The sequence below is a fragment of the Anolis carolinensis genome, chromosome 5, assembly GCF_035594765.1.
Source record: "Anolis carolinensis isolate JA03-04 chromosome 5, rAnoCar3.1.pri, whole genome shotgun sequence".
Taxonomy (NCBI): Eukaryota; Metazoa; Chordata; class Lepidosauria; order Squamata; family Dactyloidae; genus Anolis; species Anolis carolinensis.
In genome coordinates this window covers 27,459,198-27,473,865 of record NC_085845.1, presented here as the reverse complement: position 1 = coordinate 27,473,865, position 14,668 = coordinate 27,459,198, and the positions used below count along the sequence as shown (strand labels likewise).

Here is a 14,668-nt window from a genome sequence, read left to right as displayed (position 1 = left end):
TTATTCGAGTCCCGAGTTATGAATTTCGGTTTATGCGGAGCCCCCGCAACGTTCCAGCATTTTGTCAACGACATTTTTCAGGACTATCTAGACAGGTTCTTGATAATCTACCTGGACGATTTTTTGGTGTTTTCTAGATCACAATCAGAACATGAGAACCACGTCAAAATGGTGTTACAACGATTGCGGGATCATGGACTTTATGCCAAGCTGGAAAAATGCGCCTTTGATCTACAAGAGGTAGATTTCCTTGGTTACCGCATCTCGCCTCTAGGGCTTTCCATGGATCCAGCCAAGGTTTCAGCAGTATTGGAATGGCGGGCGCCAACTAACAAGAAAGAGGTGCAGCGTTTCTTGGGGTTCGCGAACTATTACCGCAAGTTCATTCCAGATTTTGCCCGCTGGTCCGACCCCATCACTAGCTGCATCCGTGGAAAGCAGCCTTTCCGCTGGACTGATCAAGCAGAGAAAGGGTTCCAGCAACTAAAGAAACTATTCACCTCCCAGCCAATTCTACAGCACCCAAATCCTGGAACCCCTTTTGTGGTGCAGGCGGACGCCTCTGATGTGGCAATTGGGGCTGTACTCTTACAACCGGTGGGAGATCACCTCCATCCCTGTGCCTTTTATTCTCGTCAACTAACCACACCAGAGAGGAATTACACCATTTGGGAAAAAGAACTACTGGCCATAAAGGCAGCCTTTGAAACTTGGAGACATTGGCTAGAAGGGGCCAAATTTCCCATTGAAGTCCACACTGATCATCGTAATCTAGAACATCTAAGAACTGCCCGCAAACTAAATCAGAGGCAGCAACGTTGGGCTTTATTCTTTGAACGTTTCAACTTCCAGATCCATTATGTGACCCCAGCCCAAACCAAGCAAGCAGACGCCCTGTCACGTAAACCGGAATACGCTGCAGGACGCAAGGAGACCTTTGAATCCCAACTGCTACAACCCGAGAACTTTGCCACGCTCACGGTGGGGAACACCAAATCCATTCCCATTGGTTCAACTTCCCCTACTCCAGGACCCATCTGTGCTCAAGAAATCAGGGCTAGTCAGCAAGCAGATGCCTGGGCGCAGGACCAACTTCGCCAAGGTCTGCACTTTCCCTTTTCGCTTAAAGATGGGCTGCTCTGCTATAGAAATCATGTTTATATCCCACCCGGACCGGGCAGGGAAAAAGCGCTTCGTCTGTGTCATGACTGCAAACCAGCAGGACACTTCGGACTATTTAAAACTATGCATTTGATCCTAAGGGATTTTTGGTGGCCCAAGATCCGCAAGGATGTGGAAAAATATGTCAACACCTGCCCAGTATGCCAGCGCTCCAAGATACGAAGGGAGAAGCCCTCAGGGCTTTTACACCCCCTTCCTACCCCATCTCGCCCATGGGAAATAATTTCCGCGGATTTCATCACTGACCTACCACCTTCCTGTGGATTCACCACGATTTTGGTGGTGGTGGACCTTTTCACCAAGTTAGCCCATTTCATTCCCTGTGAAGGCCTCCCCACGGCCAAAGAAACTGCGGATCTATTTCTTCAACATGTTTTCAGACTACATGGATTGCCCAAGAGTTTAGTCACAGACCGTGGATCTCAATTCACCTCTCGTTTTTGGAAGGCACTACAAAAACTATTGGGCATAGACTCTCGCTTATCTTCAGCTCATCATCCCCAAACAGATGGGCAAACGGAGCGCACCAATGCCACTTTGGAGCAGTATCTTCGCTGTTATGTAAACTACCAACAGGACAATTGGGCTTCTCTGTTACCACTGTCTGAGTTTGCCTACAACAATGGAGTTCAAGCTTCTACAAAAGAAACGCCGTTCTTTGCAAACTACGGCTTCCATCCACGTTTCTTTCCCCCTGTCATTGAAACTTCAGAAGTTCCCGCAGCAGAGGATTGGCTGCAGGAACTCACAGCGGTGCAACAACTTTTGCTCCAGCAACTGGACCAAGCCAAGGAGGACTATAAACGCCACGCTGACAAACATCGCCAGCCGGGCCCCGAAATCAAGGTAGGAGATCGGGTTTTTCTGTCCACTCGCTTCCTGCCCTCCCACCGCCCCTGCCGGAAGTTAGATGCCCGTTTCATTGGCCCCTATCCAGTGGTGGCGCAACTTAACCCCGTGACTTTCAAACTCCAACTTCCGCGTTCAATGCGCATTCACCCAGTGTTTCACCGTTCCCTGCTCCTTCCGGCGGATGGTGTGCGACCTGATACAGACCAACCGGCCCCCCCTCCTGTTTTGATGAATGGGGAGGAGGAGTTCGAGGTTGAGGACATTTTGGATTCTCGCTTTCACCGCCGCCGCCTACAATATCTCATTGACTGGGTGGGTTTTGGCCCTGAGGAACGCTCCTGGGAAGACGCCTCCACAGTCCATGCTCCTGATCTAACCCGTCGCTTTCATCAGACCTATCCCACCAAACCACGACCTCGCGCCTCGGGGAGAGGGCCCCAGTTTGGGAGGGGCCTTGAGGAGGGGGATAGTGTGATGACCCATGGGCCTTGTAGTCCTGCTCAGGACATTGTAATTCCTGATGAAGATGAAAACTTGGGTTTTTTACCTTCCCAGTCTGAACTGGATTCCTCTCAGCCAGATCTTTCCCAGGCAGATCTGGGAACCTTGCACCTGCAAGAAAGTTGTCTCCCAGAAGTATGTCAAACAAGCCCAGAGCCTACTTCTCCCGTATTCTTGCGCCGGGAGTTTTGTAAACAACAGAGAAGTTTGGATTCAGCTTCGCGCAGGAGTGCAAGGATTGCAGCTAAGAATGTGGCCAATTAAGACTGCTTCTCGTGAGAATCTTTGGGGAGTCTCACATCTGGTCTCAGAGTTAGCTTTCGGTTCTGATTCCCAGAGAACTGCTTCGGCGGGAAAGCTAGACTCTATTTAGGTGTTTTACCCGCGTAGTAACTTCGCGGAGTCAATTCGTCAGCCTACGGAGCGGGTCGTGTCTGGACAGCGCGCTCCGATTCAAGCCTCGCTCTCGCTCAAGCCTTGCCTTGCTATCCAGCCTTCGCCTTGCTTCCCAGCCTTTGTTTACCTACGGACTTTGCCTTGTTTCCCAGGACCAATCCTTGCCTTGTACCACGGATTTTACCAAGTTATTCCACGGACCTTGTTCTTGTTCCTAGTTACCTTGTTCCACGTTCAAGCCTTGTTTCAAGTATCAAGTTATTTCCTAGCCTCGCTCAAGTTTCATGGACTAAAGGACCTTGTCATCTCCCCTCACTTTGCTTGGCAAAGTGAGTGTTTCGGTTATTGGATTACAACTTTGGACCTTAATATTTCTTATTGGACATTGCTTTCTTGGACTAATTCTGACCTTTCCTGAAAGGTCTAATTCTGGACTATTTTCTACACTTGTTTTTATTAACTTTATATATTCCTTCAATAAAGATATTAGATAGATTCTGGCCTCTGTGTATGGTTATTGGTGCTCTGCAGCCTGGGTCTTGACATTAGTTCACCAGTTCCACCGATAGCCACAGAAAGGGTAGTCCGAGGTCGTAGTCAATCAGTCAGTCCAGCGTCAATCCAGAGTAGGTAATTAATGTCCGTCAAAAAGACGACGGAGGTCCAAGCTATTAAGATTAAACACAAGTTGCACAGGAAAAGCCCACACAGTTCCTCCCGCCGTCTATGCCCAGTGTCCTTGGTAACTTACGTATTCAGCAAACGAATCACACCCGTCTTCAGGAAATTCCCAACAAGAGCCCAAGCGTTCGTCCAGATTACCTTGCCCAATGCAATTAGCCCTGGATTCTAGACCCCATTTTATGCCAGTTTACAACTCCTCATCGCTATCAGCTGTTACCCTAATTCCAGGTGCCTCATCATCATCCTCCTCATCAGAGCTAAAACACCTTTGACTACGCCCCACAGCATCCCCAGCTGTGGATCCCGTCCCATCCCTCCAGCTCGTCCACGGGTCTAATCCTGAAACCCCCCAGTCGCCTCCCACACTATTATTGCCGGTGGCACCCAAATCCTCCCTCACACGAGTCCATTCCATGTCATCCTCCTCTGAGCTAACCATCTCTTCCTCCATTCCCTCGGTAAAACCCTCAAAGGAGTCTTCGTCAGTTGGTTCTGCAAATAAGTCCCGCAGCCGTTTCCTTTCTCGCTCCTCAAGAGAGTCTGACTCCCGAGGAGTCTTACGACCACGTCTCCCAGTATCGGAGCCATAAGGCTCAACCATAACAGTAAATAAATAAATAAATAAATAATGTTGCCTAAGTACCTGATGTTGCCTGGGTTCATTTGGTAAGGATATATATTAGAAATATGCATTTTTGGATTTTGGATTTTAAGAATAAAGCTATTAGAAAATGCATAACCATATAAACAGAACCATTTATATACAGTAGAGTCTCACTTATCCAACATAAACGGGCCGGCAGAATGTTGGATAAGCGAATATGTTGGATAATAAGGAGGCATTAAGGAAAAGCCTATTAAACATCAAATTAGGTTATGATTTTACAAATGAAGCACCAAAACATCATGTTAGACAACAAATTTGGCAGAAAAAGTAGTTCAATACGCAGTAATGCTATGTAGTTATTACTGTATTTATGAATTTAGCATCAAAATATCACGATATATTGAAAACATTGACTACAAACATGCATTGGATAATCCAGAACGTTGGATAAGTGAGACTCTGCTGTATATATAAAAAGATCACATTATATACATATAGGGCAAACATTCAATGCCCATATACACACAGAACCGAGATAGACACAGACGCAGAAGCAATTTAACCTTCTCCTGAGGGGATGTTCGATTCTGGCCACAGGGGAGAACAGCTGCTTCATCATCCACTGTGATGGCACTTCCTCATTCCAATGTCGTAAATTAGTTAAATTTGCCTCCCCACTTTATAAGTGGTACCTTATTTCCTACTTGATGTGGTGCTACTTCCATCAGCCCAAGATCAACCTATTTACGTACTGCCTCCTGACCTTGTTGAAGGAGAGTGCTGTATCCAAAAGACCCAGGCAAAAGCTGCCTCTTTGGCGGCCTAGCACAATGGAGCCAGGCTGCAAGGCCTGAAACGTGTTAGCAAAATGATCAAAGGAGGCTTGGATTGGGGCTTTGGGGGCTAGAAGTGTTCATAAGCATATCGTTAAAAAGATAATAACAATGTTCTCTGCTATCTTTTGAGGAAAGTAGGGCCTTACAAAGAAGTTGAAAGCTGAGGCAAGATGGCGTCCTCCTTTTGGGCCTAGCAGCATGGGGTCAGCCTGGAAGGCCTTAAACATGTCAGCAGAGGGGCCAAAGGGGGCCATCCGTTGTCAGTGGGTTCATGGGGTGATGTGTGTCAAGTTTGGTCCAGGTCCGGCCTTTCTGGTGGTGGCAGTGGTGTTTTGGATTACCAAAGTGTAGGCCGAAAGCTGTTAACTGTCCCAAAGCTAGCGTCGTTCTGAGGAGAGAAGTAGGCAGAACGAAGCCAGTTGGTAGTAGTTTTTCCCTCAGCGATCCCAGTGGCCTATGAAAGTGGCGGCCAATCAGAAAGCTGGCACATTCCGCCCAGCCAATCAGAAAGCTGACCCATATTCTGCCAGGCCAATCAAAACGCGAGCACATACACCACCCGACCAATCAAAACGCTGATACAAACATACAAACATTCACTTTTATTATATATATAGATAGAGATGTAGAAAGTTCGTTACTTATACGGTTTTTGTACCTAGTTTTTTGTGTACATTTTTAAGCAGTTCACTTTTTACATAAGGTCAGATATTTTACATTCCATCTTTTTTTTCCCTGTTACTCAAGGCCTACACCTGACAAACTGCTGAATGATCCCATTTTCAGTGAAATATCATCATTATACCCAACCTTCCACAAACCTGCCAGCCTTTTCTCACCCACTCTAAGATGTGCCAACTTAACTCTTCCTGAGGATATTAGTCAACTGTTTGAAGGTAAAAGAGACAAGAACGAATATCAGAAAACAGCTTAAAACAATTAAGTACACATTACTAGTAACTGGTGAGTTTTAACAGTAATAAAGGAGTAAGTAAAGGTAAAGGTTTCCCCTTGACATTAAGTCTAGTTGTGTCTGACTCTGGGGAGTGGTGCTCATCTCCATTTCTAAGCCAAATAGCTGGCGTTGTCCGTAGACGCCTCCAAGGTCATGTGGTGGTTATATGAGAAGGGTGGGATATAAATATTGTAATAAATAAATAATGAATAAATATTACAATTATAATTAGGTGTACCTTCAGCCCTTATGTGGTGTGACCAAAGTTACTTTTATAGTTCTGGAGATGTGGCCTCACTAAATGGTAGAAGAAGAATATCACATGTTTTACATTTACTCCATTCTGTGTGTCTTGTTGATGCGTTCTGACATGGGTATTCTGTCACCAACAAGATAAGTGAAAGAAAGTATTTTATGCCATTCTGATTTTTTTCCTGAGTACTGAAAATAGTCTCTTCTCTCTACTGTTGAGAAACAGGGAAGGCAAAGAGTTAGTTTTAAAATTCTAACTGTATGAAGTCTCATTTTTAAAATTACAACTGGAATGGTTCATAACTACTTTGAGGTAGGGGAATTGGAGCTATAACAACAGACAATGGTTTCTTTAAAATTCTGTATCTCCAGTTTCTGATTCCAAAAGCATATGTTTTTCATCCTAGGCAGACTTTTTCTGTCACAATACTGGTGAATTTCTGCTTGTATCTTTGTCATGTGATTGTTTAGCTGTGATTGATCATCATATTAGAAAGTTCACTGGTGTTTATAAATAGCAACAGTTTGAAAGATCAGAAATAGGACTTTTGTTGCTTATACAGTAGAATCTCACTTATCCAACATAAACGGGCTGGCAGAACGTTAGATAAGCAAAAATGTAGGATAATAAGGAGGGATTAAGGAAAAGACTGAAATGTCAAATTACGTTCTGATTTTACAAATTAAACACCAAAACATGTTTTACAACAAATTGACAGAAAAAACAGTTCAATACGCGATAATGTTATGTAGTAATTACTGTATTTATGACTTTAGCACCAAAACATCACAGTGTATTGAAACCATTGACTACAAAAACATTGATTAGTAATAGGCAGACTGCCTATTGGATAATCCAGAACATTGGATAAGCAAAGGTTGGATAAGCGAGACTCTACTGTACTTCCGTGACTCATGCTGGGGGATTGCTTTGCCACAACATGGGATTTTTCTAGCCTTTCAAGATAAGAGTAGTTCTTGAAGGTTTAGGAATGTAAACTCCGCAAAACAGAGACCTGTAAAATCAAAGAGTCAGGCCATTTTCAACTTAAAGAGTTTCATGCAGTAGAACTGAAGAGGACCTTGTGCTAAAAACTTAAATCAGAGCTTCCCCAGCCTTATGCCATCCAAATACATGTTGGGCTACAAGTCCCATAATGAAAATGTAGATTATGGGAGGTATATTCTAGCATCTCCAGAAGGCATCAAGTTGGGAAATGTTGCCTTGGTAAGTTACTACCAAATTGACACTGGGGCAGATGCATCAGTGGTTAATGTTAATCATAAACCAATATATTCAAATCCTTCACTTAGAACTCAATGATGGGGTCATGTTTAGTTGTTTCATGGTTTCCAAAGGAGAGATTTTTATGTTGAGTCTCACTTATTGTGATGTAGTAAGCTTTTCCCAAACTGGTGCCTTCTAGATATTCTTAACTTCAACCTACATTGGATTTGGCTCATGACCTTCCTGATTGAGGCTGATGGGAAATAATAATGACTTGCAGGTTGCCAGGAATAATGAAGGACAATTAAAATACATTTTGCTAGCCATTCAAATATGAATAAGGGGAAAGCATTTGAAGCAAACTTGGTGGGCTTCGTACAGTCTGTTATTTATTGCCACCACATCCCATTAAACTGAAAATGAGAAGTATCTTTTAAATAATAAATAAAACTTTTATTAAATGGTTCCCTGTTGCATTTATTGTATTTTCATTTTTCTAATACGAAGTCAAGATGGAGATGTTGCTATGTTAGCCCTCTTGCTATGGAGCAATCCTGTAGTTTGTCCAGCTGCCTTTTTGCTTCTCGTGCTTCCAAAGGGAAGATCGTTTATCTCTAATAACATTGTTTGAGGAATTGTTCCTGTTATTTTATGTCTAATGATATATGTGTTTTGAATTCTGGGAAAAATCTTAAGAGTTTCTGGAAAGTCTATAATGCTGTATTTGTTGGCTTCTGTTGATAGAGGAAAACTCTGATTACCTAGCAGAAAGGTCAATTGAAGAAGTTTATTATCTCTGGTGCTTGGCTGGAGGGGACTTGGAAAAAGAGCTTGTCAACAAGGAAATCATTCGTTCAAAGCCACCCATCTGTACCCTTCCCATGTAAGGAGTGGAAAACTGCTTTGGGGGATCGAAGCTGGAGGAAAAGAGTTAATTTGTGCAGCTATTTTAAAGGAGGAAATATATGTCTACTTTCTATAAAACACTTTTGAGTATCATGTGACAATGTACTGTTAGTGTTGTGCTAAATGTTGCCATTTCAAAATCTATGACCTCAGTTTTTAATGTAATCTTGCCATAATTCCTGTTTTGGGAGAAAGGCAGAATATATATATATATATATATATATATATATATATATATACACACACACACACACACACACACACACACATACACACACACACATACACACACACACACACATACATACATACATACGCGCGCGCACACACATACAACATTTATGTCACAAGAGAGACACTTCTAATAACTCTCAGGTTACTAGAGCAGATTTTTTTGAAATTTATGAAACGTTGAAAACAGCCAAGTTAATTCTCACTGGTTCTCTGTATGAGAATGCCGATGCAAAAGATGTTGCACAATGTGATTTCCAGAAATATTAAAATTAAATATGTCACATTGGTACAACTGGAAGAACCAATGGACTTTTAGTGTGTATGGCAGAATTTTGCTTGTGCAGTTAGAGAAGCCTATGATTTTTCTCTGCTGATATTGTTTTGGATTTAACCCTTTCCAAGTCCTCAATTTTCCACAAGTCAGTACATACTGCATCCATTTCTTCTTGTTTCTCTACAAGGAAAGAAACACAAGAAGCTGACTTTATTTTTTTTTAATTAAGGAGGCAGATTAATATAAGAGATCAGGATCACTTAAGATTATTTATTAGAACCAGGTTGTCTATTTCCATATGAGACAGATACACTTCTTTTGTTTTTTTCCCTTCATTTGTTATATCTATATTGTTTTCCTTCAAAAAGAAGAAAGTGGTCCACACGGTCTTCTGCTCCTTTCTCTATCCTGCCAACAATTCTGCTTTATTAAAATTAAAATAAAGCCATTTCAGCTCTGAAATAATTACAACATTGTTTTGCCTTTTATGCTTGTTCATCTCACTGATTTAATATATAAAGTTGTGCATACTGTGCATTAATTTGAAGTATTGTATGCTTCTTCTAGTTTTGTGTTGGAGGATGGAGAGAGCTTTGGACAGGGGCGAGATAGAAGCTTCCTTTTGGATGACACAACGGTCACACTCTCTCTGTGCCAGCTGAGAAATGTAAGAAGAAACATATTTCTACATACTGAAATATTTATAAATATACGTGTACAGTTGTACTGTGTGTTTTGATAGAGAATAAAAGCTTAATGGCAAATATTTAGCTACTAATTATTCAAAATGTTGGAGTATATTGTGTCTCTCTTATCTCCCACCACTTTTCCATTACATTAGGCCTTCAAAATGATAATTTTCTCATCATTTTAGTAGATTTTTTTGTGTGTGCCTTTAATTTGTTTTCAGCTTATGGCTACCCTAAGATAAGCCTAAGATAAATCTATCACATGATTTTCTGAGGCTGAAAGTGTGTAACTTTTTCAGATCCTCCAGTGAGTTTCTATAACTAAGCAGGGAATTGAACTTGGGTATCCAAAGTCATAGTCCAGCACTCAAATCACCATGTCACACTATTATAAAATGTATATTTACCATGTACGTAAACTGCAAATGGAAGATCGTTGACATTGTGACAAACCTTTGATGCTTTTGGTGTTCTTAATTGGTTGGAACAGAAAACATTCATTTATTTGTTTTGAAGTGGGTCTAAGCCTAGATTGCATGTGCTTGAGTGTTTTGTTTTGTTTTGTTTTGTTTTGTTTTTTGCTAGCATTCTTAGTTTTCTATGTTAAGAACATATTGGGAATAATCCAACAAAATAGTAAGACGTAGTAAGTCACCCTTCAAGTCATAGGATGCAGAACTACTCAGAGGCCCTCAACATTGACACTTTGAAAGATCTCTCTTCATATTGGCTATCATTTTTTTCTTGTTCTGTCTGATTATTGGCTTCAGAAAAGCCCAATAATATAAATATACGTATAACAAGATAAATTTAAATAAGGTTTCCACTCTTGGATAGGAATGCACATCTTTTCGGTTATTGTTTTAATTTAGAACATGAACTGTTCCAAAAAGAAAGTGGCTATTACTGCCTGATTCATCACATAAGTAGCCAAATCAGAGTTTGAAAATAATATGTTACAAATCATAGTGTTACTTTTAGTAATAATTAAGCAATGCATAAATTATTTTAATAATCTTCCCAACTCTCTTTTGAGTAAAGTGAGTTGTTTGCAAGAGTGATAAGAGGACGAAGTAAAGTGGACTTCCGCTAGTTTAATAATTTAGGATTACCTTCTGGAAACAGGAAATCAATTTACACTAGTGTTGAATGGAAATACCATTTCAGTTTGCTAAACTGATCCAAATTCAGAGTAAGTAGATTATAGCCAGTCCAAAAGCACCAGATCACATCTTGGAAACTATGCAGAGTCAGCCCTGGTTAGTGCTTAGATGGGAGACCGCAAGTGAATACCAGGTGCTATAGGCTATATTTCAGAGGAAGGAACTGGAAAAACCACCCTACCCAAGGAAACTCTAGGATGTTCATGGGGTTGCCATGAATTGGCAGTCAACTTGAAGACACACATATTATAGCCACTTTGTTACCTGTTTCCTAACAAGTCTTTATAAATGCAGATTATCTTTCTAATTCTTTGTATTTTATAATCTCTCATAGAGGCTGAAAGATGTTGCTGGGGAAGCCTTTTATCCCTTGCTTGAAGATGAGTAAGTTAATAGAAGTAGTTTTTCACTTAAGGAAATCAATTTGTTTTATGAAATGTTTATGTTGTTTATAATGGGCCAGGCTTATGATCGGTAAAGCTCTGTTTGGTAGCATTCAGTAATCTGTTTTTGGCTCTAAGTGAAATGAACCTAACATGGAACAGGGATCAGATCAGTGAGCTTTACTGAATCCATCCATTTCTTCTTCTGGGGTTTTATACAAAAAGGCTGAGTAAGCAGATAAGATGTTCAGAACTAGCGGCATATAAATTGACTCGATAATAGCCAAAGCACCAACATTATCCTTATATCAGAAGCTTCTTAGTACTTTGTACATTTATCTTTTGTTCAAAATCCTCTTGGAGTAAGAGATTAGAATGAACTGAGCTTTTCTTTTTTTTTTAAGGACTGTTTCTATTGCAGGAGGAGGAGTATTCAGTTACATTAGCTTTTTCAGCCTTCCTTTTACAGCAGTTATGAGCAGATCCACAAAAGTTTTTCACTCTGTATAAAATGTAATACTTATTTACACCTAGTTCCTTTGTTCTGTTCCAGCCAGTCAAATGTACCCCATTCAAATAGCAGCAATGAATTATCTGCTGCTGCTAATCTTCCTCTTATTATCCGAGAGCGGGACACAGAATATCAGCTAAACAGAATTGTCCTGTTTGACAGACTGCTAAAGGTGAGTAGCACTAATAAAGCTAGACTAGTTCAGTTTCCCATAGCATCCTGATTCTTAAGTTTTTGTCTATTTTGCCACTGAATGAATCCTGCAATTAAATATGGTGCAGGTTTCATTCATCTGAAATCAATAACGTGAAATTCAATAGAGACAAATACAAATCTATACTGTTAAGCCACAAAAAACCAAAAGCATAGGTAAACGATGCAGGGTAGCTGGCTCATCATTACTACACATGAAAAGGAACTTTGGGATTATTATTGATCATAAGTTGACATGAAGCAGCAATTTGATGCTTTCTTAGCCTGCATTAATAGAAGTATAGTTTCCAAGTAAAAGGAAGTAATAGTCCCACTATATTCTGTGCTAGTCAGGCTTCATTTGGAGTACTGTTTTTAATTCTGGGAGCCCCATTTTAAAATGTTATAGACAAGTTGAAGCCAATTCAGAAAAGGGCAGTGAGGATGATAGGAGGCATTGGGGGGGGGGGCATATGAGGGGAGGTTGAAGGAGTTGAGCATGTTCTGTTTGGTGAAGAGATGACTGAGGGATGACATAATCACACTCTAAATACCTAACATCTGACACAAAGAAAAGAGCCCTGACTTGTTCTCAGCTGCCTTGGAGGGTAGAACTAGGCATAATGGTTTTGAGTTACAGGAAGGTAAATTTTGACTGAATATTAGAAGGGAACCTCTTGATCATGAGAGGGCTTCCACATTGGACTCAATAACATGGAGAACTGGTGGGGTCTTCTTCTCTGAACAACTTCAAAAGGAGGCTGGATAGCTATCTTCTCTGAGTGCTCTAATAGGAGATCCTGCATTGAGCAGGATAATTGGACTTGATTATCCATAGGGACCCTTTTAAGGTTTACTTGTTAATTTTTTCAGCTATATATCAATATATAGTGACTTTGTTATATTTCATAATATGGTATATTATGTATTTTATGAATGTATATTTTATTGCTAATTGTTTTAATTATATATGCTGTTATTGTGTTCTGCTTTTATCTGTTGATTCTTGGGCTCGGTCCCCATGTGAACCGAGTCCCTTCGGGGAGATGGAAGCGGGTTATAAATATTATTATTATTATTATTATGTACTAAAACATATGTTTTAAAACATACAAAAGTAACATATAAATGTTAGCTGTTCATTGTAATTACTTCTGATATGCTATTTCTAATGCACTTAATATTTCATGTGTTTAGGCCTATCCATATAAAAAAAATCAGATTTGGAAAGAAGCCAGAGTTGACATTCCTCCACTGATGAGGGGTTTAACTTGGGCAGCCTTACTTGGAGTTGAGGTAAGAATAAAAGGGAGAGTTTCAATTGCATATAATAGGAGGTATTGATGACAATTTGCATTATAATAGATAGTTTCTTTTTCTAAGAACCATATAGTAAAGTGTAGACAAATAATGTAAGTCAGATTTCTTTTTTCTCTTGAACAAGAAAGGATAGTCATTTCTTGCTTTTACAATGTACCTTTAAGTCATTTCAGCCTTCTGGTGATCCACTTTTTGTCTCAATCATTTCTGAAGCTGAGAATAGTATTGAAGGTGATCAGTTGCTTATTGATTACTATACTTCATGGGAAATATCTTTCAGGTCAGTAAAAGGATATGAGGACAGAGCTGACTCTAGTGAAGCTGACTTGCAAAGTCTTTGGGAATGTCTGTGAAAATAGTCCCATTGAAGTCGGGGAGAAGGGCCTTTCAGGAGCCGGGGAGAAAGACTGTTGGACCTTATTTAGAGTCTGATTTAGTCACACTTACTTAAGAGATAGCTAGGGGCCCTTTGCTTCAGCCATCTTTGTCTACCCCACATCCTTTCAGAGAGGCTCCAGTGGAAGAAAGGGATGGCCAATGAAGATGACCAAGAAAAAGTGATTGTTCTGTTTTCCATAGGTGGAAGAAACTGCATCAGATGTAACTGTCTGTCATGAGTAAATTGAAGAAAAGTCCACAACATTTCCTGTCCTTCTTGAACCCTGTTGTCTGTGAAAACATAATTAATCATAGCATTTTATTCTCTTATAACATCACTGCTCCCAAATAAAATAGACACAAGTTCCCAACATGCCATCAGTTGGCATGCTGAGAATGTGATGAAGGGCTTAATGCCTTATCACAGTTGCTCCCCATTCACATGGAGAACTGCAAGAACTTCCTTGACAAACCCCAACTTTGGCACCCACAAGGTCAAAACACATAAATATAGCCCATGAATGTAGAGATACAGAACTGGTTGGCAAATTTTATTAAAATACAAGACTTCAATGCATTAGGTGTTATATTTGGTGTTGTGGTTTGCACAAAGAACTAGGGGTGTGGGTAGATTTTGTCCTTTTAATATGAGCTATCCAGGTCAGAAAAGTAGAATATTGAGTGTGTGTCCTTGAGAAAATTATATTTCCCAAAATTTACCTGGGTATTTTGTCCTGTCATGAGGCTATCCACAGAACAAAACTCTTGTCTGAGCTCCTGAAAATGGGTTTTGCTGTCATTTCTAATATTAGAGCTTGGCTTTATGCAACAACAACCTCAATGGTGTTTACAAATACAGTAGAGTCTCACTTATCCAACATAAACGGGCCGACAGAAGATTGGATAAGTGAATATGTTGGATAATAAGGAGGGATTAAGGAAAAGCCTATTAAACATCAAATTAGGTTATGATTTTACAAATTAAGCACCAAATCATCATGTTATACAACAAATTTGACAGAAACAGTAGTTCAATACGCAGTAATGCTATGTAGTAATTACTGTAATTACGAAGTTAGCACCAAAATATCACAATGTTTTGAAAACATTGACTACAAAAATGTG

General features: G+C 40.3%; 1 protein-coding gene across 3 annotated transcripts in view; it reads left to right on the top strand.

Annotated features, from left to right (window-relative positions):
- The window catches only part of tbck (TBC1 domain containing kinase), a 114,791-nt gene that overhangs the window by 40,560 nt on the left and 59,563 nt on the right, over nt 1–14,668 (top strand). For all 3 annotated transcript variants that reach the window (XM_003226388.4, XM_062982622.1, XM_062982621.1), the window contains exons 10-15: nt 5,806–5,954; nt 8,238–8,376; nt 9,475–9,574; nt 11,094–11,143; nt 11,696–11,825; nt 13,043–13,141. In XM_003226388.4, the coding sequence (XP_003226436.2) occupies nt 5,806–5,954; nt 8,238–8,376; nt 9,475–9,574; nt 11,094–11,143; nt 11,696–11,825; nt 13,043–13,141 (667 nt within the window). The remainder of the gene's footprint in view (nt 1–5,805; nt 5,955–8,237; nt 8,377–9,474; nt 9,575–11,093; nt 11,144–11,695; nt 11,826–13,042; nt 13,142–14,668) is intronic.